Source organism: Lolium perenne, chromosome 1 (genome assembly GCF_019359855.2).
Source record: "Lolium perenne isolate Kyuss_39 chromosome 1, Kyuss_2.0, whole genome shotgun sequence".
NCBI lineage: Eukaryota > Viridiplantae > Streptophyta > Magnoliopsida > Poales > Poaceae > Lolium > Lolium perenne.
This window is the reverse complement of record NC_067244.2, coordinates 212,127,727-212,149,489: the sequence shown is the minus strand read 5'-3', so window position 1 is coordinate 212,149,489 and position 21,763 is coordinate 212,127,727. Positions and strand designations below refer to the sequence as shown.

The window sequence follows — 21,763 nt, the reverse complement described above, 5'->3', positions numbered from 1 at the left end:
TATCAAGAACAGCTGAATTAATTAGTAATATTGTAGAAATCAAGATAACTAGCTCCAATGTCAATGTCAGAATAATGTATAGGCTGATCTCATGTGCCTATGTAGGCACAAACTGAGCTATCAGTTAGTAAACAATCTCAATCGTGGGTGAGCGTTCGTGCAATATATATACTTGTGGACGGTGATTATTACAAGAAAAATGCTGCAAGTAGGACAACCACCCCCACCGGGAACGATATCTGCAAGAGTGAACAAACGTGAAAGAGTGGTAAGTTTACAGCGACAGAGCCATCAGCCATGGTCAGACGGTGATGTATTAAGATTTCAATGTAGCTGCATTTTTGCTTCGATCTTATATAGTGCTAGTTTTGCCAAGTTTCAGTCAGACATTTGCTTAGTTGAGAAAACAGAGAGGCTTTGTTTTTTTAACAGTCTGCTTAAACGTTATTTAGAAAATTAGAAGTCCTGTAACATGTGAAATATGCATACAGCAGGCAGAAGATTCAGAAATATCTTACCATCGGCTTGGAAGAAGAGTAAAACCCCGACGTCGTCGGTGATGTGCCGGGCGACCCACCGTCGTTGAGCCCGAGATCGTACACCGAAGTGCCGTTGGGGTAGAACAGCCCGTAGTTCCTCTCGGACGCCTGGCCGGCCTTCATGTTCTCGTTGAAGAGCGCGAACACGAGCACGTCGACGGGGACGTCTGGCCTTCGCGGCGTTCCCTGCCCCGCCGCGACTCTCTTCATCAAGTTCCGGTTGTACGCGGCGGCGTTCTGCACGGTGGCACCCACCTCGTCGGCGTCCCCGCTGGACGGCCACCCGGTCTCGGAGATCCTCACGGAGACGTCGGTGTGCCCCATTGCCTCCATGGCCGCGTACACGGCGTCGATCTGGGCATAGAGCATGTTGTCGTAGGTGAGGTTCGTGCCAGGGTCGCGCACGCCGGGGTTGGGCTCGAACAGCACGTACGGTAGCGACACGGTCGACGGGCTCGCCTTGTAGGCGAAGAACGGGTACGCGTTGATCAGGAACGGCGATCCCACCTGAGCGTGGAAGTCGAGCAGCGGCTCCATGTACTGCGCGAGGTCCTCCCGGAACACGCCGGACGACGGCGGATAGCTGCTGGCGAGCACGTTGACGGACTGGGACGTCGACACGTTCACCTCGCCGTCGAGGCCGAGGTCCACCAGCGCCTGGTGGACTGCCTGCATGGCGGGGAGGAGGCTCTGCATGGCGGCCGTGTCATCGCCGGAGAGCACCTCGTTGCCGACGATGATGCTGGTGATGCGGGTGGCCGGGAGGAAGGGCTGCACGTTCTGCGCCACCCAGGTGCGGGCATTGCTGGCGTCGGACATGTGGACGAGGTCCCCGCCGCTGACGGTGAACTCGACGCCCGTGCCGGCGAAGGCCTTGAGGACGGACGGGTCGGCATCATAGAGCTTGACCCTCTTGACGTTGAGCGATTGGAGGATGCCGGAGACCTTCGTCGGGGGCGGGAGGTTGTTCGCTATCTGCCCGTAGTTGATGCCGAACTTGAGTGGCGCCGTCGCCGCCGATACAAAACCATTGGCTGAGGTCAGCGTCGGAGCGAGAATACACAAGGTGAAATAAACAAATTCAGAAGGGCCGAGGCGTAAAAATAATTATAAAATCTGATGGCGAAATAAAAATAATGAATGAATAGCTGTAGACTTGTACCACCGTTTTGCTTCGTGTATTTCTAAAAAAAAAATCGGTTGTACGTCTGTGTCAGGAGAAGAAACAACTATAATGTGAAGTTCCTCTTTCAAGGTCAATGATTGGAAAGAAAATATCCAGTAATAAGGACATGATATGGGGAACAACTTTTTCAGTATATACTTATTTTGTTCATCAAAGATCCTCTCGTAGTATAGTACTCCGTCAGCGGCAAGGCAAAGTTCCAAAAAATATTTGTCCCAAAATGTTTCACATCCTAGACACATTTGCATTTAATGTGGGAGTAAAACTGATTCATTATTGCATGCAAAAGACTTCTTCTTTCGTATCCCACCAATTAAAGGGTAGAAAATAAAGTTCTTTTTAATTTCCTAATTAATTGCAGCACCGATGTTAACGTTTTTACGTGGAAATTTAGAGCCAATGAGAATTCACCTTGTGCCAAGATATTTGAAAACTTTGCCTTACGAACTAGGACGGAGGGAATAGTAAGCTTATACTTACTTAAATCTTAATGTTTAGATCAAGTGGTTCTAATCTAGCGTCGACTCAGAAAATGTTGTTTTCTATGGAAATAGCTTCGGACAAGAGGTCGTTCTCGGACAAAAATGTACATGAATAGTAGCATTTCGTGATGCACGCAACAACCAGAGAAAACAAAATACACGATATGTGTCAAAATCAAATGTGCATGGTTTCAACAGGGGGTCACCGGGATGATGTGGAAAATTTTATTGATTTCCATAGGATGATGTGGAAAACTCATTTTCTTCCATGTCAAGGACACGTCGGACTGCCGACTGAAAGAAATCAAAGCTAATCCGTAGAAAACGACCTGATATACACAAGAGCAGTCGCTACAGCTCCACGTTTTTTGAATAATACCAGGACAGCCGTTTTACAGTACCTGTACTATGTAGGACCTCATAGTCGACGCCCCAGTTTGCAAAATTTTGTTCTCGCGTGAATGTTCAAAGCTCGTGTGAACGTGCAAAATAGAATTTGGATAGCGGGTCATTTTGAAGAGAGAGGTTGATACAATTATGGCATTTGTTCACTTTGTAAAAGAACCAACAAGTCGGTGGTGGACTTCCCTCATTCATTATCGCTTCACCACTCGTCTTTGGAGGCTCATAAATAGGGATGGCAATGGGCCCGTTCCCCGTAAACCTATGAAGAATTCATCTATTAGGGAATGGGTATTGGGGAATTTTGATCCCCACTATCTAAAATGGGGATGGGGATTAAAAGGTCTCCCCATACCCGGTTCCCGCTATCCCCCGTTATACCTTTATATACATATAAATTGGCATATTTTTATATAAAACATGTTGTAATATTGTGTATAGTGTAGTATATTTTAATACACTTTAGCATATATGATACTGTTTTTTTGTATTTTATCACGTACGTATTGTAAAGTTGCTTATTTGTATATTTGTATATGTGTAAAACATGTAAGATCATAAAATTTTGAGAATATAATTTAAATTTAGCTTCTTAACGGGAAAACTGATCCCCTCCTCGAACCCGGTTGGGGATAGAGATGGGAAAATTTTCTCCCTGATTATTAAATGGAGATGAGGATGAGAAGACACTCCCCACCTGCGAGCAGACCCGTTGCCATCTCTACTCATAAAAGATCGGCATGGGCTATGCTCTCTTGCTCTTTATCAACAGCCAACAAAATCCCTCAAGTCTTGGTGGCTCGATATGATTGCACAGAGGGGCGGAGGCAGGAATAAAGCTTAAGGGGGGCAATGGTAATCATCCATTAGAGGAGGCCGACCATGGTAAGTATCTCTGAAAGTCGTTTCTAAGCTGGCTTGTATAAATGTTACCTTGATGTAACATGCCATAGGAAGTATGTGATGCCATTCATGATCTTTGAAATGATTGAGAAGGAAGCAAAGCTTCTTTGGCTACTGGTTGGATGGAAACATTTGAGTGAAATCATGCCGGGAGAGTAGTCCAGTTATAATTTTCTTTTCTTTTCTTGGTTAAAACTTCTTCTTAATTAACAAATTACGTACAGCTTTTGCAGCAATTTCAGACCAAAACAAACTCGAACACTACTGGCGAGGAATAGTCTGCACTAAGTTGCCCGTTCACTGAATCTCCAGATTGTAATGAGAGAGAAATTAATCAAACATAAATGGATTATTATTAAGCCAGGTCAAAAAAAAGGATTATTAACGGAATCTTTTTTAGTGTACGGAGACTATGGGACTGCTGCAAAAGAAACGCTTGTTGCTGCCATGAATGCATGCACAACTGCACATACTGGAAATTAAGAAGTGAAACCGAGACCAAAACAAGGATCAGCGCGGTGTGTTTGGGGGTCTACCTGAGAGGAGCAAGAGCAGGATGCAGCCAAGCCGGAGCGAGGAAGCCCAGGGGAAGGAGAAGATGAAACGGGCGCGGACCAAGTTCCTCTCCATTAGCGTCGTCTCTCCTTCCTTCCTGTCTGCTCTCTCCTTCCGAGCGACGCACACGGAAGGCCGGCCCCAGCCTGCTACCTTCCTCTCTTGGTATTGTCTGGGGCGGGTCGTCGACCGGCCGCCTACCTTCCGCTTGCGCGTTAATATAGGAGCATCTCGCAGGCTTGAGGCGGCAGGTTAAGCTACGCAGCATATCTGCTGAGGTGTGCTGCTAGCTAGCTTCCAAATTCGAAGTCCAACGAAAACATCACCCTCTGAAGAAGGCCAGCCCTCGCCGGCACGCCCCAAGCGACCAATGCACAGCACACAAATACTCTCCAAATACGTACACGGATGGTATACGGCTACGTGGGTTCATACCCCAAAGTTGTGTGAACAGTTCGGAACAGCAGCGTATCGCTGCATCGACAGTTATCTGCATATGAGTTTTGTTCTCAATCTGACGGTTCAAACTTCAAGCGCCGTCCTCTGTTTCTGAATATTTCAGAAAGCAAAGCAAACGGAGATGGAATGGGCGAAAACTGCCGACGTGCAGCGTGCGCGCCGGAGCGCCGCCGTCAGCTGCGCGTGGACGGTGCCACGTACGTCGACGTCTTGCATCCTTGCTGGAGCTGGCGACCGCTGCACACAGCGGATAGCCGGTGAGAGTCGCTGAACAATATTAAAGCATCTACGTACGTCGGCAGTTCGGCATGTCACACCAGATGGGGAGCTTCCTGATCATCCCAGACAGAAAGATCTCGATCGTCATCGAACCGAGGCACCAAACCGACCTTTATGTACGCGGCCGTTCGAGATATGTGTTTCACACTTTCACCTGGCTCCTGAAGAATTTCATACTCCGTATTACATGTTCAGAGCCAGATTGATGGCAAGATTTCCTTGGATGAAACCATGAAAGGATCCTGCTGTTTATGTATATTATTGGTAAGAAACCACGAGCTGCACAAGTGTCAACTGACGCATGTATACCATACCACGGTCAAAATGACGGAAGTTTAGACCATCGTCTGTTGTTTCGATTTTAGGTATCTCTGCTGATTGGTTCATTTGGTGTGTACGTAACAGTAACCAACAGTTGTGTAACTAGCTAGCATGGAGAGTTTTCTTTGCGAGGATGTGCAGCATTTGATTACAACTACTGCGTAAGAGTAAAATTCTGACTTTGCTTCAGCATTCTAATGGGCAGCAGCAACTGAACAAATAAAACTTGGCTTATCCATGATATTTTTCTCCATGGTAAATTTCAAAACAAGCGACTTGTCTCTGCATCCTACAAAATGGAAGTATATTGTTGTGCTATTTCTATGTATAAAGAGCAAAGATAACAAAACCATAATTACTGAGGTTAGGATTTTACAAAGGAAGAACGTTTTATAAAAAAACAGCTTTTCAGTAAGTTATTTCAGACAACTCAGTTCTCATGAATTAAGTCGCGTTGGCATTGATTCAGACAAACTGGATCCACTGGTCAGGTGCCACATGGCGTAATATATGGATCTCTCTTCTCTTTTATCCTGCAGATTGAACAAACTATTTGAACTTTTTTTCTTTTTACCTTCGGCCGAAAATCTGAAGAAGTTATAGTATTAAAAGAGTACATGTAGCGAGTAAACTCGAAAAAGCCAGCAGCACTCTCCCTCACATCTAGGCTCGAACGGGACTAAGAGGTGATATCGAGGAAAGGAACAACTTTACTTTTTAGTAATTTGTTAGTTGGGCTATTAATATTGGTTAGTCGGGTCTTAATTTGACAGCTCTTGGTTCTGACATCGTCTTAAATTGGATCAACCGACTGTTCTCGCAGGCAATATATTTCAACATAACGTACTTCGAAAATTATTTACTTGGGTTATGTAAATAGCCTCATTAGTTATGGTTTTGTGATACTGCCTCCATCCTAAAGGTTAAGACTTATATTATTTCTAAAAAGTTAAACTATGTCAAGTTTGACTAAGTTTTTACCAAAAATCATTAGCATTCAAAATATAAAATCAATATCATTAGATAGATGTGAAGACAAGTTTCAACCGGTACGTACGGTTCTCGGGAGGAGGCGAGCGTAAGGCGGCCAGGAAAACCCATCTAAGGTGGCCTTGGGGCCTTGGAGGTGTGGTGGACCACGGACTCTCGCCAGCGGAGAGTTTTCGTTTCATGTTATGTTGTTTTCAATGTCTCCTTCGGGATGGTGAGCCGGCGGCTCCATCTTGAAACCAGAATAAGGTACTTCCCGCCCTATTCTCGCTCCAGTGGTGCGTCTTGCATTGGCGGAGGGCGCGTGGAGTCGTGTGCCCGACGGATCTCATGTGATCCGATCGGTTTTTGTGTTCCTTCGCTAGGTGGTCCAAAGACCTACTTGTAATTTTTATTACCTTTTGGCATGTTTATACTGCTATTGACGATTATCAATAGATTGGCAGAATTTTCGCAAAAATAAATATCATTAGATAGATATTATAATATATTTTTATATGATATCTACAAAATACCATATTTGTTGATAGGTTCTTCTAAAAGTTTGGTCAAACTTTACTTGGTTTGATTTTTTTTAAAGCATTAAACTTTGGGTGAAGGTAGTATCTGCTATTGTATAAATTATGTGGGCTAGATTACTATAAGGAATTCACATATACGAGTAGTAAATCTAGGGCCCATGTATAGCTTTATCGAAAAAAGGGCCCATGTACAAATGTACAAGTAGTAGTACGAGCAATTTATCAAGTTTATGGGTCCTCCTCCCTCGCGCCCGCGCGCCCCCTACTTCTCCAGCGCTTCGGTTATTTCTTAAATGGGCCGGCCCAACTTCGACTGTTCTGATTCCGTGTCGTTCCCCTGCTCGCGTGAGTTGTCCTTAGCGGGCCGTTTTCAGCTCGTTCGGACTGCTGATGCTACCAATGTTGGCTGGTGGGATTATAAACCGGTGTATTTTTCTGCCAACTTCCGATGTGGTACTAATCTTCCGGGAGGCCGAACGAAAAAACGTTCGCTGAAGGATTTTCTCAATGGGCCGCGCTTTGTGTTAGCCCATTTAAAGGTTTAAGTTGTTTTCGTTCGTTTTCTGAATGGGCCGCAGGTAGCGCGCAGCTTCAACGATCGATTCGGCCTGGATCGCGGCTATTAAGCTGGTATCAGTTTCCCTAAAAAATCAAGGTGGGACTAAAATTAAGTTAGCATTCACCGGGTGCTGCATGCATGCAATATTTCACTGTGAGTCTGCGACGTGAGCCGGAAATTAAACCTACTAGATTTAGATGTGCGCCTTGGCGCACGATCCCGTGAAGTTCGTACCGATGTTTATTATGTATAGCGATAATATAAGTTAACTGCCAATACGCGAGACAAATAGTGTAATAACTTATTTTTTGTTGCAAATAGTATGATCACTATTTAGCACACAATGCTCGGAACCAAGGGATTCTGTGAAAAAGGTCATTGAGAAAATCATTGTAGGACAATAAGAGAAAAAAGACCAAAAACCCAAAAAAAAAGATCATATTAGGTCCAGATATCATTTTGGGACGCGCCTCGACCCGCATGCCCAACTTTCGCACTGATAAACGTTTTATATAATGATATAATAAATATTTGATACATGGCTAATTTATCTCCTAGTTCAGGGTTGTAGTTAAAATGTAACATATATCCAACCTCCATTGTGTGAATATTTGAAAACTTTCATCATGAACCGTTGGATGATTAACAGATGGTGCGGAATGGAGGTGGGGTCTGAAACCAGTAGCTTAACCCTATTTTTGAGATTCCCCGTTGGATCAATAATAATCTGAATTCCTTTGTATTATCTCCTCAGGCGATTCAGCTGCCGCAATTTCTCGGACGCGCCGCCGCCTCTATGATGCCGCACCCACGCAATGGAGACTCAGAGCATCTCTAGTGGATAGTCTAAATTTGGGCGTCTATATGTCTATATAGACAATGGTCTAAAAAGATTCCTTTTTAAACGTTCTCCGTTTTTCAGTGGATCGTCTATATTCAGGACGTCTATATTCTCTCTCATATATTTTTATAATATCTTATAACTACCATTCAACAACTATATTTCAAACGGAAAAAGTCAGTAGTATCAGCGCCTCATCTATATATTTGTGTCTATACAAACATCTACAAAATTCAGTAGCCATCAATGAATTAGGTATCAGCATCAAAATTCTTACACACTTTCTGTATAAACAACAGAAAATTTAGTACTAGCCGGAGCAGTTTTATCTCTGGTTTCATCTGTATCTACAAATAGCAGGGAAATCAAATACTCTGTATGTACAAGTAGTAGCAGGCTAGCAGCACAGCACCACACCGTCTCTCTGCTATCTGTTTTCATTTTCTGTTCTTGTCTTCTCCACCCGCCTCTACTTCACCACCGGAGCAGCCCGCTCCCCATCACAACCGGGAGCAACCCTGCAGCAGCACCATCCCCTCTGCCCCACAGGCTGCCAGACAGTCCGGCCGCCTTGCCTCCAGATCCGCCTAAAATGGCGTGGCGGCAGCCGGATCCGGCGCCTGCCAAGGCACTGGGTCGAAGACCCCGTCGTCCCGGGCCAATTTCCTCCCTCTCTCACGGGTTCTTCAGGGAAAAACTCCCATACTTGGAGCCGGCGAGCGGAGCAACGGCGGCCTCGACCTCGCGGGAGTGGGGTGTCCTGGTTCCCAACTGCTCCGTATTGGCGCGGGAAGGACCTCGCGGTCGAGCAGTTTGCTTTGGACGGTCGTGGCACCGTCGTCCAGATGTGGACGATGGGTAGCAGAAGTTGGAGGTCGTCTATATTTAGACAACGTTATGGACGATCCGCTGGGAGCGCTTTTTTACCCCACGGTCGTGTATACTCGTTTGGACGACGCTTTAGACCATCCACTAGAGATGCTCTCAGCAGCCGCAGCGCCGTCAAACGACAATGATACGACACTTGGCATGCTAGTAGGATAATCCACCGCCTCTAGGATGGCGACTATGGCTCTTCCCGCACACAATGGGACTCAACGGCCAAGGCTTTGCCCCCACAGGATGGCGTCCAATGAAGTAATATCAATTTTGATTTTACACAGAAATTGCAATTTAGATGTTCTACATAATTTCGTCTCCTGTAATCTATCCTTTTATTCAGTTCTGATCTTTATGAAGTTTACTCAGCAGTGTGAACCGGTTAAGAAAATTTGTTGTTGAACTGAGCTCTTTTCATCATTTGTAAGTGACAACTAAACTAAAGGGCATGATTGCTGGAGTATTTATAGCTTGGTTTGGACGAAATGAGATGATGTGTAGAGTAAAACAGAAACACAAACGAATAAGATAGATACTCGATGCCATCTTGCAAACACATGATTCAATCAATCTGGAGTGTTCCATAAATTTTGTTTGACAAACAAAAAGCTATCAACTCCCAATATTCAGAGATACAGACAATACTAATATAGGACATCAATATTCATCTAAAAAATTGCAACCAATGAACTTCTTGTACTGCACCAAAACAAGCATAATAATAGGCTAAACTGCCGCTCAAACCAAGCAATCCATATTGATCATGTGAGGATGTATCTCTGTTTTATGGCGCCCTCCATAATTGCAATCGTGTTTTTGCTAATCCGAGTCACGAGGATCCATCTGTAAGAAAACAACACAGATGTCTCATAAGGTATGAACATTATGCGAGGACAGATGCTGCATTATTCTATGACCCCAAAGATAGGTTCTCTCGATTACTTCCTTGCATGAGGACTGCTCCTTCCAAGAGTACTCTGATAGAGCTACTGCTGCTGTCAGTTTCAAGAGATATATGTGTCTCATCCCATATGCAAACCAATGGCAAAATATCATAAATAGGTAGAAGAAAAATAAAGAAGCACACCTCTGCCAAATGCCCCACACTGCTGCGTGCCATCCTCCAGCAAGCAGGGGAGAAGCAGAGGAGGTCATGGGGCTTACTTGTGGTCAGTGTTGGACTGCAGCCTTCGAGATTGGACTCACATGTTATTTCTGAGCCAATTGTCCGTCGTTGAATTAATATACATATGTTCTGGTCTAGAACATGGCCAAATATCACACAAGGGACCTGACTTTTATCAGCTATAACATGAAGAAAGCCATTTGGGCAAAATATTTACACACCTAATGCAAGTATGGAAAAAAGCAAAAACATGACTGTAATACTTCACCAAGACTAATTTGAACCAGATCCATTTGAGTTGCAGAGCAAAAGCTTCCTTTTCAGGCTACAAAACAAAGCATTCACATTATTGGGAATGGACATGCTTCGAGGAGAAAGAGAGGAACCAAAAAAATAACCATAATAGGTCAATACTCGGAACCCACATATTTTTTTGGAGCTTACTCATATATTTCACCAAATATATCATGCACACGCAATGTAGCTGAATTTGACACCTATATATTTTCCTATTTCATTAATATTTTGTTTACTTACCAAATTCCTGAAATATGGATGAATTAGGAAACTATAATAGAGTAAGTATGAATAAGTCGGCCAACAAACCAATTAGCAGACCTTAATGTACATTTGTACATGTCATAATCTGAACAGACCATGGAATATAAACCAAGAAACTGAAACTACGACTACATAATACATATGTACCTCAATTGGTCTAAGAGAAAAGCAAATGTCAAACAACCAGCAGCTAGGCAGATGACAACACAAGGAAATGTGCAAAACAACAGTAACTTCCACCCATAATTACTCAATCATCTAACACTATTTGAAGGGAAAATACAACTATCTAGATTATCACACAACCGTGACATAAATAAAGACAGAAGTAGAGCATACAAAGATAATCGACTTGGTATGGCTTGATGAATAGCATAAAACATGTTCAACAATAAGAATGTCCATACAAGCTGTTAGCACTTCATTTGGTCATATCAGCAGCACCATCAGCGCATTAGGATCCCCAATATACCTAGTGAAGACGCTCCTGCTAGTAGAGTTACAGACTACATAGCCTAGACAATAGCAACTTCTAGTGTGAATACAAAGAAATAGGTAAATGACCAGGAAATAATCTGATCTTGGAAAAAATATTAGTAACTCAGAGAAGTGATACTTATGGTAAAAAAAATGTGTCAATGCCACTTCATGTTTCAATAATTATATGATAAAAATAAAAAACACTGAAAACCAACCAATTCATAGAATTAAACCTCAAATTTAGTTCCTCTAGTGCCTAGAATCTAAAATTTTGTACCAGCCAGTAACTTTAACTCCATGGCCAAAGACCTACAATAAAACACTTCCTTTTTATTTTAAAACTATGAGAATCATTATATAGCCAATTATCCCTTAGTGTAAAACTATGACAAACAACATAAATGAACAAAAAGATGAGGTGCCATTTGAAAACGTTGCATCTCTGGAGCACCTAAACAGGAAAAAACATGATGATAACTACCAGGACAGAAAAAAAAGATTTATGTGGCTCAATGTATTGGATGTCACCAATACAAAGATAGTATAGATATATAGCCCTAGCTTGGCAGCTCGGACACATTGCCACCCAACCCAGGTGCTAATTTCTTTTGAAGAAATATCGAAATCATATGGTAAATAACTATATATCAATCATCAATCATAAAGATAATTTAAATAGAAATAAAGTTTACACAGACATAATTAACACCTAAATGTTCAGACTAAGTTGGAGAATCCTAGAAAACAGGGTAGTGTTAAGGTGCAGATTCCTCTGTAAATTATAGATTATATATTAATGGTAAGATTTTATTTGCTCATTGCCACTGAAGTACATGAAGAGACGCTCACAAAAGCAATACAATACCCAAAAAAAACCTTCATTTCTTGAGTTTCCATTGATGAATGCCATTCAATGCTAAAAAATTAAGTCACTCAATATTGCAAGGGCATGGTTCTGATAAGTAATGCAGAGATGTACCTTTTACTTTTGCTTGATTTCTCGCCACTCAGATAGACATGACATGATCTGCTACAACCTGATAACTGGAGGTCAGCACAACAATTTTGGACATTTATCCCCATAAACAGCTGATTAAATCACTCCCACTACCAACAGCATGGAGATTCCTCGGCTGAGCCTGGACAGCTGCCCAGGCTCACCGAGCCAAGGCTCCGCCGAAGATATCCATACAGATCTGACAAAAGGTAGTATTTTGGAGAATAACTAAGGAATTAATATCATGGCATTGACAAAGCCAAAACTCTTGCAGAAATTAAATTGGCATTAACCATAAATCTAAAAAATCTTCAAATAAATAAATAAAGAACTGACCAAAGAAAATTGCCTCGCCTCATATATACTTTATAGTTGAGTTCCGATCCTTTATTTCAAAACTAAAACATATGCCTCTTTTTTCCTCCTTAGTCAAGAACGCTAGCCCTGAAACATCAGACAAACAAAATACACATATAGCTCAGCCTTCATGACGTACAAGTGCATTGCTAACAAAATCAAACTATTGGTGATGTAACCTCATGAGAAACCTGAACCAAAATTCAGGCTATCACCTGTAGAACATCGAGATCAGGGACAATTTGAACAACTTCATTTTCTTCTTCCATAACACACCTGAACCAAAAGAATAAGGAGAAATGACAACCTTGCACAATTATATTAGGGTCGAATCTTTCATAGATCTTCATCTACGTCTTTGCTCCAGTCTGTTACTGGGCAAGCCACCATAGAAAATATAAGCAGGTGAACATTATATATTATTGCATTGTTACACTCTGTTCAGAATTGAAGAAACTCTTGCAATATAAAAAGTAATCCACCAATTCTGCAAATTCAATAGCCACAATACTGGAAAGAGATGCTACATCGCACCAATACTGTAAAAAATGCATCTTGTTTCTTGTATAAGTACACTTACGAGCCATAGAAGTGCAGGAGTATTGTAATACACAAGTAGACCAGGCAATGCTGTAATGTGGCTCTAACTAATTAACAGCTTACTGAAATTTAATTCAATACTTGCAATTTAAGTCATGGAAACAATTCTAAGTCATAACTAATGATGCCGAAGTAATGAAGGCACTAAGCATTGGGTCCAATGGCCAAACAAAAACCATCTACAGAGTTAGCAAGATGGTATTTTGTCATGTCCAATCTACAGAGTTATGTTTCACCTGTACAATCAACAGTTGTTGGCATGTCCAAAATGAAGATCTCTGGGTAGTGCAAATCCAAATGAGGCCTTACTTATTTCATTCTTCTGTTCTTCAGCTATACAGAGAAGCGCCAAGGTTGCAACCTTTCTCAACTCTGAAACCAGAGAAAAAAAAGATGAACTTGGTGGACACATTGAAGAACTGGTCTCTGACCAACACTTTCTATATGCAAGAGCTACCTTACAAACTTATATTGAGGAGTGAGCAAAGAAGAGGGAGGAAGAGTGCTCACCTAGATGTTTTTCAGGAACGGAAGACTAACATGTTACAAGTACAGAGGCGGACATGCTTCATTCTGCTCCTGCAACAATAAGCACTCCACAATCATTCCTCACTGTGAAACCACGGCCACCCTAAGGTTCATGTACTCGTTAACATGGTAGAACAAGAAATTTATCACATCGAAGAGCACGGATAGACTGGCTTAAAAAGATAATAAAATCCATTTACATGAACTACTATTAATTAAATAAAGTGATATTAAAATAAAACGATCAATCACAGCACAACAATTAGTAAGAATGTTTGGGATGTACCTTCTAGATTGATCCACCTAGGTCACTGGAACCTGATTTAATTGGGGAAACAGGGCTTCTGAAGGTACTGTTGGAACCTATGGGTCACCCAAACCCTAGCTGTTCAAATTATAAAGTAAATTAAAAAGAATGAAATCAAGTAGAGGAGCTCGTGCAAGATGGATTCAACCTGTAGGGGGAGGAAGGAGACGACCAGTGGTTGATGTTGTTGTTGGCACCGTCCCATCTCAGCATCTGCAAGGTTGTGCAGAGGAGGCGGGGCAGAGGAAACAGTATATGGATTATGGAGCCTCACGTCCATGTAGAGGAGGTTGGGCACGGAGGCAGCGTGGAGGAGGACGAGGAGGCCATGGGGAGGAAGGAGCAACACACCAGCAACGGAGGCGCACACGCGGAGCACTCCCTCCGTCGCGCGTCGATGCGCACCTCCTCATCATGCTTGATGACGGCGGCCTCCTCCGCTCGCCGGAGACGCGCTGGCTGACGGTGTTGGGAGCACAAGGCGCTCGACGACCTGGTGGCTCCCTTCCCGCGCCCGTCGATGTGCGCCTCCTCGTTGTGCACAGCAGCGGCGACCTCCTCTCGCGCTTGTCTGAGACCGAGCTCCATGGCGAGGGAGGATTGGGGAGGACGACGAGAGGAGCGGTGGAAGCCGGGGGTGGAGGCTGAGCAGCATCGTCGATCGGCCGTCGCGCGCGACGAAGAAGGTGGAGGGGAGGAGGCGAATCGGTCGCGGCGGGATTGGGGATTGCGGGCGGCGGCTGGCTAGGGTTTCACAGCGAGTCTGGGCGCTTTTATACCACGCGGTGAAAAAGATGAACGGTTGAGATTCGCTGCGAGGAGCCATCCGATGGTCACCATCTCAAATCGCTGTGAGAGCTCCGTGAGGGGGCATCATATATACCCCTTGGATGCGAATTAAGCTAGCTATCCGTTGCGTGCCTGCGTGTATACCGTACGTACGTAGCGAGCTGTCCGCTGCCGCTGCGTGTATACCGACATACCGTAGGTGGCTAGCTGTCTGCTGCGTGTATACGTACAACTCACAGTAGCCTTGCCTCACGTAGCTAGCTAGTTAGGTTGCTTTGCTTTTTTTTTTTCCTTTCATTCACGTGGCTAGCTAGCTTAGGGTCACTATATTTATTAATAAATAAAAAACAGATGAAGTTAGCTGATTTCTATCGTGACTTGGCATGTACCTAGATGAAAACGTAGGGGAACAATAGCGTAAACTGTGCGGAACAAGAACCTAAACGGAGGGGAACAACAACCTACACGAAGGGGAACAACATGATAGAGAGGAACAACAACCTAGATGGTTGGGAACAACAGCTTAGATGGCGGGGAACAAACAGCTTGAACAGAGGGGAACAACAACATGAATGAAGGGGAACAACATCCTAGACGACGGGGAACAACGGCCAAGATGGTAGGGGAACAACAATCTGGTTGGAGGGGAACAACGGTCTAGACGACAAGGAACAACAACCTAGACAGTAGGGAACAAACAGTTTAGATGGTGGGGAACAACATCTAGACGACGGGGAACAAACGACCAAGATGGTAGCGGAACAACAATCTGGATGGAGGGGAACAACGAACTAGAATAGCGGGGAACAATGACATAGACCGAGAGGAACAACGACCTACACTAAGGGGGAACAATAGCCTAGACAACGGGGAACGATGACCTACATGGAGGGGAACAACGGCATAGATGGTGGGGAACAACAACCTAGACGGTAGGGAACAAACGGTTTAGACGGTGCGGAACAACATCCTAGACGACGGGGAACAACGACGAAGATGGTAGAGGAACAACGGCCTAGAATAACGGGGAACAACGACTTACACGAAGGGGAACAATGACATAGATCGAGAGGAACAACAACCAACACGGAGGGGGAACAACAACCTAGACAGCGGGGAACAACGATCTGAATGGAGGGGAACAACATCCTAGACAACGGGAAACAACGGCCAAGATGGTAGGGGAACAACAATCTGGATGGAGGGGAACAACGGCCTAGACGACGAGGAACAACAACCTAGACGGTAGGGAACAAACAATTTAGACGGTGGGGAACAACATCCTAGATGATAGGGAACAACGACGAAGATGGTAGGGGAACAACAATCTGGATGGAGGGGAACAACGACCTAGAATGGCAGGGAACAATGACATAGATCGAGAGGAACAACGACCTACACGGAGGGGGAACAATAGCCTAGCCAACGGGGAACGATGACCTACATGGAGGGGAACAACGGCATAGATGGTGGGGAACAACAACCTAGACGGTAGGGAACAAACGGTTTAGACGGTGCGGAACAACATCCTAGACGACGGGGAACAACGACGAAGATGGTAGAGGAACAACGGCCTAGAATAACGGGGAACAACGACTTACACGAAGGGGAACAATGACATAGATCGAGAGGAACAACAACCAACACGGAGGGGGAACAACAATCTAGACAGCGGGGAACAACGATCTGAATGGAGGGGAACAACATCCTAGACAACGGGAAACAACGGCCAAGATGGTAGGGGAACAACAATCTGGATGGAGGGGAACAACGGCCTAGACGACGAGGAACAACAACCTAGACGGTAGGGAACAAACAATTTAGACGGTGGGGAACAACATCCTAGATGATAGGGAACAACGACGAAGATGGTAGGGGAACAACAATCTGGATGGAGGGGAACAACGACCTAGAATGGCAGGGAACAATGACATAGATCGAGAGGAACAACGACCTACACGGAGGGGGAACAATAGCCTAGACAGTGGGGAACGACGACCTACACGGAGGGGAACAACAGCATAGACGGCGGGGAACAACAACCTAAACGGTAGGGAACAAATAGTTTAGACGGTGCGGAACAACATTCTAGACGACGGGGAACAACGACGAAGATGGTAGGGGAACAACGGCCTAGAATGGTGGGGAACAACGCCTTACACAAAGGGGAACAACGACATAGATCGAGAGAAATAACGACCTACACGGAGGGGGAACAACAGTCTAGACAGCGGGGAACAATGACCTACACAGACGGGAACAACGGCATAGACGGCGGGGAACAACAACTTAAATAAAAATTGAAAACATGAAAAAGAAAATTAAAGAATGTAAGAAAGAAGAAATCAAAGAAAAAACTATAGTGTAGAAAAAGAATGTAAGAAACAAGAAAAAAAAACGTGAAAAAGCATGCATGAAAGAAAAAAGAAAGGGAAAAAAATCCCTGTCTAGAACGCTCTGGTCACCAAAAAAGGCTAAACCAAAAAAGAACTCGCGCTTGGCTATAGATAAAGAACGCCGGTGCAAACCAATTATCCAAAAATACTTCAGTACCACATTGGTAGTGACTCTCTGAATCTAACGCCAGGTGCCCGGATCGAACGCCAGGTCCGACGCGTTTTCTTTGATTTTTACCTGGCGAGCGCTTTACTGATAGGCCGGCCCAGAATCGCGCGCCCTTCTGCGATACGGTGCTCGGCAGCGCGCGCGCGCTACCGAGCAGTTTCCTTTATCAAGGTATCGTTACGTAGAGACCAGCCTTCTCAAAGGTAAGTTGACTCCCGTTCGTTCGACACGTGGCATCGCTAACCCCATACGCCGCGCTACGTCTCCCGCGATGCTTCCCCGCACGATGCGTGCTGTACCTCCCCGCGCGCGTGTACGCACAAGAACTAAACAAAACAGAAGTACGTCCGGCCTTGCAGCATCGTGTTCGTGTCAGTAGTTAGCCCGCGCACATGCATATGTGGTTTAGTTCTAGCAACTATGCATGCATCCGTGCACGCACACATGTATTATTTAGATTGGACTATATAAAGTACGCCATAATATAAGTACGTGAGTATAAAGTACATTCTGCAATTGTACATATACAATTACATACATAAAATACAAGTACAATTAGTATAACACACGAGTACAGTTGTATACAACACACGAGTACAATTGAACACACGGGTGTGTACAAGTACAGTCACGCAGACGAGCAGATCTGATAAGACACGAGTAAATACATGTACGTAATAAATCGCACATACAAGCAGGTACGATTCGCACACGATGTACACACAGACACGAGTAAGTACAACCGCGTACACGAGCGAGTACAGGTACAGTCGCGTAGACGAGACAGGTACAGTCGCGCACACGAGTAAGTACAGTCGCGTACACGAGCGAGTGCAAGTAAAGTTGTGCACACGAGGAAGTACTAGTACAAAAGCACAGGTACACTAGCGCACACGAGTAAGTACAGTTACTGAGTAAAGGGAAAAACTGCATCAAATACAGTAAAAACAGAAGTACTTATCAGTTAAAGCACGAGTACATTTAGGTACACACCACGAGTACAATCACACTAGTATTGGAAGTACGAAAAAAAAAAGTATCTCGAAACCTATTAACATGGGATCTAGTTTTGAAGATCTCAATGCGAGGATCTCAAAAGTCAAAACGGTTCGTAATTTGGACTTACGATTCGCAAGATATTTCAATTTTAAAAAACGAATCTAAAAAAATAAAGGGAAAACTGGACGATCCCTTGTCCTTCTCTCTCCTCTCCTATCCCACTTTGCTTCCCCTTGCAACACTTGGCGAGCAGGGAGACCACTTCCCACCAAAATTCTGGCACCACAACGCACCACGTGTCGCATTTGGAGAGACTTTTAGACCTTCACAAAGACCGGCCTTTTTTTAGAATTTTCGAATTTATCATAACAGTTTCAGCTAGTAGGCCACTTTAGCCTGAATTACTGTTTTAAGTGAACAGCTAACATACATTTAGATTATAATTGGCGAGCATAGTTAGGACATCTCCAGCGGCCATCATTAATGTACCAAAAGTGTCTGCTTGTGTTCGGTGGACAGAAAATAGGTAAAACTTTAGCCCAATAGTCCATAAATTGACTGGTTTGTCCGCATCGATGCATTCGTGGACATCAAATGAGTCAGTGCGCCCCCTCCTCTACTCAATCCGAGGCCCGCCCACCAGGGACACCAAACCCGGCACACCAATTTGCGTCCCTCTCTTCCCTTTGGATCCCTAGAGCGACGTCGTCACCTGCCCTGCTGCTCACCATTGTCGACGCCTTTTGTTTGGACCGCAACTCGCCGGAGGACACTATTGGTGTCGGCGTTGTGGAGTTCCCTTGCTGACCTCGTTGCATCCCCTTCCCCGCCCCTTCCGCTCGAAACTACCCACCGGCATTGACGCCCAAGACATGTTTGGCCAATTGCTCGGTACGAAACCCTGGACCATTTTCGGCCATTTTGCGGCAAGTAAGGAGGCCATTGATCCATTATTGCTGCCCCGTAGATGGACCTCGGGCGGTCGATCGAGTTCTTCGTCAAGGAAGTCCTTGACAACTGGTCAGAAGAGGAGTCGGACGGCTCTTCAGAGCTCATGGTTGTCGCGGCCTCCCTCATCCATGAGCACACTATGAGGTAGAGGCCGGTGCACAGAGGCTCGACTATGCCTCTCTAAGTGTATTTAACCTTTATTTTGGTTAGTGATGATACCAGAGCTAAAGTGTGGACTAATATTACCTATGAGTGTCTACGCAGGTTTTAGTCCGCAAGTGTTGTTGGAAGGTGGTGAGACCCCCCCCCCCATTTGCTATACACGTGTTTTGGTTATATTTTCTCTTGATTTATCTCTGGTCAACAGGAAACACCGCACTATTAAGAGGGGTGGTATCGATGAGCTTCTTGGGGATGTTGTCAAAGACATGCACACACATCCTGCCACCAAATACATGGATCACACCTTTTGGGAGTTTAGTTCTTTGATAAAAATGCAGTTTGAGGGGTTCACTGTGAAACCGGCATAGGAACCGGCGGTGCTGGGCTCACCATCGAACTATGTTGGCGGTTGCTGGATTGTTCCGGTATATGCCGAATGGAATATCAGAGAACAATTTAGGGGGCGTTGAAATGGTTCCGGCGCACCGGATCCGAACCGGCGAGGGAGTCGGCGTGCCGGTTTGAAACCGGTCCAGTCTTGTGCACTAGGAGCCAATCTGGTGTGGATTTGGGCGTGCTTGTTTGCTCGCCGGACCATCCGGCGAGGGGGCCAGCACCGCCGAACTTACCAGTCCATCAAAATTTATGCATTTTTAGTTCATTTACGGGACTTTCCTAAAATGTCACTTTTATTGGTATTTAATTTATGGGAGGCATAAAACTTCCTTTTCTTATTTTGTTGTTTCAGGGACCTTCTAGACACCTAAAAATCTGAGGAAAAATACCTGATCAATTTTTCACAGAGAGAAGGACCGTGGGACAAAGAAGCACGCGAGTGGAGCGACGAGGGCCAAACGAGCCCAGGTGGCGCGCCTTACCTTGTTGGGCGCGCCACCCTGGCCCGTTTGAGACTCGAGCATCACCTTGGCTCCTCCTTTTTACAGACGCCTTTGTCTCGCCAGAAAACCTAAGCTATATTTTTCCCGAGATTTATTGAGGCGGCGGCGGAGGCGAAAGTCCTCTCCTACTCCAGGAGAGGATCCTGCCGCACTGAAGCCTCCGGTGAAGGGGAAATCGATGTCATCGTTATCACCACTCCTCTTTGACGTAGGGGGAGGCATCTCCATCAGCACATTCATAACCATCATCACCATCTTCGAGATCAACTCCATTCCCCTCATAGTTTGTGATAGATCGAACCTTGGATATTGTTTTAATTGCTATTGCATGATTGTGATTGGCATCTTGTCTTTATTTGGTGGAGAGAATATATTTTCAGATTGTGTTGTAATCATTATGCCTCTGATCCACACCATGTTTGGCACTTGTGAGTAGTTCTTCATGTTCCTGAGGGTATATGATGATCTGGCTATGATTCTATACGATGTGGCAATGACTATTTTGTCAAGTTTTTATCTTTTATGTTGTTCTATGATGGTTTTATGCGAACATCAACTGCATATTACTTCACCTATATGGGCTCATAGGGCTGAACTTTAATGTAATGATGAGGGTTGGAAATGACGGAATGATAGAAACCATTTTCCAATACTTTGAGTTGCATTAGAGAGGTTTATGTCGGGGACCCATTAACTAATTGCTATGATGAGGCATTTATGATGCGGGGTGGCCTTTCGACACCTCCGCCTCAAGACCAACAAGTGCAGCCCCGTCTATCATCGACGCTACACCATGGTCAAGGAGTCCCCCAAGTGGACCAACAACACAAATCCCCACCATTTGTGTCAAGGTGAACTCCTTCCTCTCGACACCCGACCTCGTCCATACCTTGGATGGAACGCTACCTCATATCGGTGTGCTACATATCATTAGGTACAAGAATCATCGAGGAACCGGGGAGGAGGAACTCCCATGGTGCAAGGAAGAAGGAAGAAGAAGAAGAAGGAAGGAAGAAGGAAGGAAGAGGAAGAAGAGGCGAGAAGAGGAAGGCCGGCCGGTCCCAGGGCCGGTCAACCGGGCCACAGGCCGGCCCACCCGGCCCCAGGGCCGGTCTGACCGGGCCCCTGACCGGCCTGGCCGGTTTCGACCGGAATCTCCGCTTGTGCCATCCGGAAGCATGTCCCGGGGCCCTGAGAGCCCCGCCCGGTCACCGCCCGGCCCAGAATCCGGTTTGGACCGGATGGCCCGGTCCCAGACCCGGTCCGACCGGCCTCTGGACCGGATTTCACGGGTTTGACCCCACCAACTTGTACCCGTTCGACCCAAGCTGCCTTGTATGCCTATATAAGCACCCCGGTCCGCCCCCTTACCTCTTAAGACAAGATTTAGGCTTAGACATGAAGTTGAGCTTTGTCTCCCTAGGGTTTCATCCCCTTTGTATCAAGGCTACCCTTGTTGGATGTATGGATTTGTGAGTGTGAGATTCTAGTGCTACCCACTCTCTCTCCCACTCCTAGATTCATCT

The 21,763-nt window shown here is 45.0% G+C and overlaps 1 protein-coding gene and 1 long non-coding RNA gene across 14 annotated transcripts; both read right to left on the bottom strand.

Moving 5' to 3' along the window:
• Positions 1–4,266, bottom strand: LOC127323311 (glucan endo-1,3-beta-glucosidase 14). Its single transcript, XM_051351478.2, has 3 exons — positions 4,054–4,266; positions 519–1,578; positions 1–239 (listed from the first exon to the last, which is right to left on the bottom strand). Exons 1-3 carry the CDS (start codon positions 4,140–4,142, stop codon positions 189–191), a joined length of 1,200 nt encoding a protein of 399 aa, XP_051207438.2. The 5' UTR covers positions 4,143–4,266; the 3' UTR covers positions 1–188.
• Positions 4,267–9,468: 5,202 nt separating this feature from the next.
• LOC127323258 (uncharacterized) lies at positions 9,469–14,612 on the bottom strand. Of its 13 annotated transcripts, none has more exons than XR_007865510.2 (7): positions 14,021–14,612; positions 13,852–13,950; positions 13,548–13,616; positions 13,274–13,409; positions 12,617–12,713; positions 12,417–12,524; positions 9,469–12,279 (listed from the first exon to the last, which is right to left on the bottom strand). It is a non-coding gene; the product is annotated as an uncharacterized lncRNA (long non-coding RNA). The 13 variants fall into 13 exon arrangements; XR_007865507.2 differs by having other exon boundaries at positions 12,653–12,713; XR_007865496.2 differs by having other exon boundaries at positions 9,469–12,524.
• Positions 14,613–21,763: the final 7,151 nt, after the last annotated feature.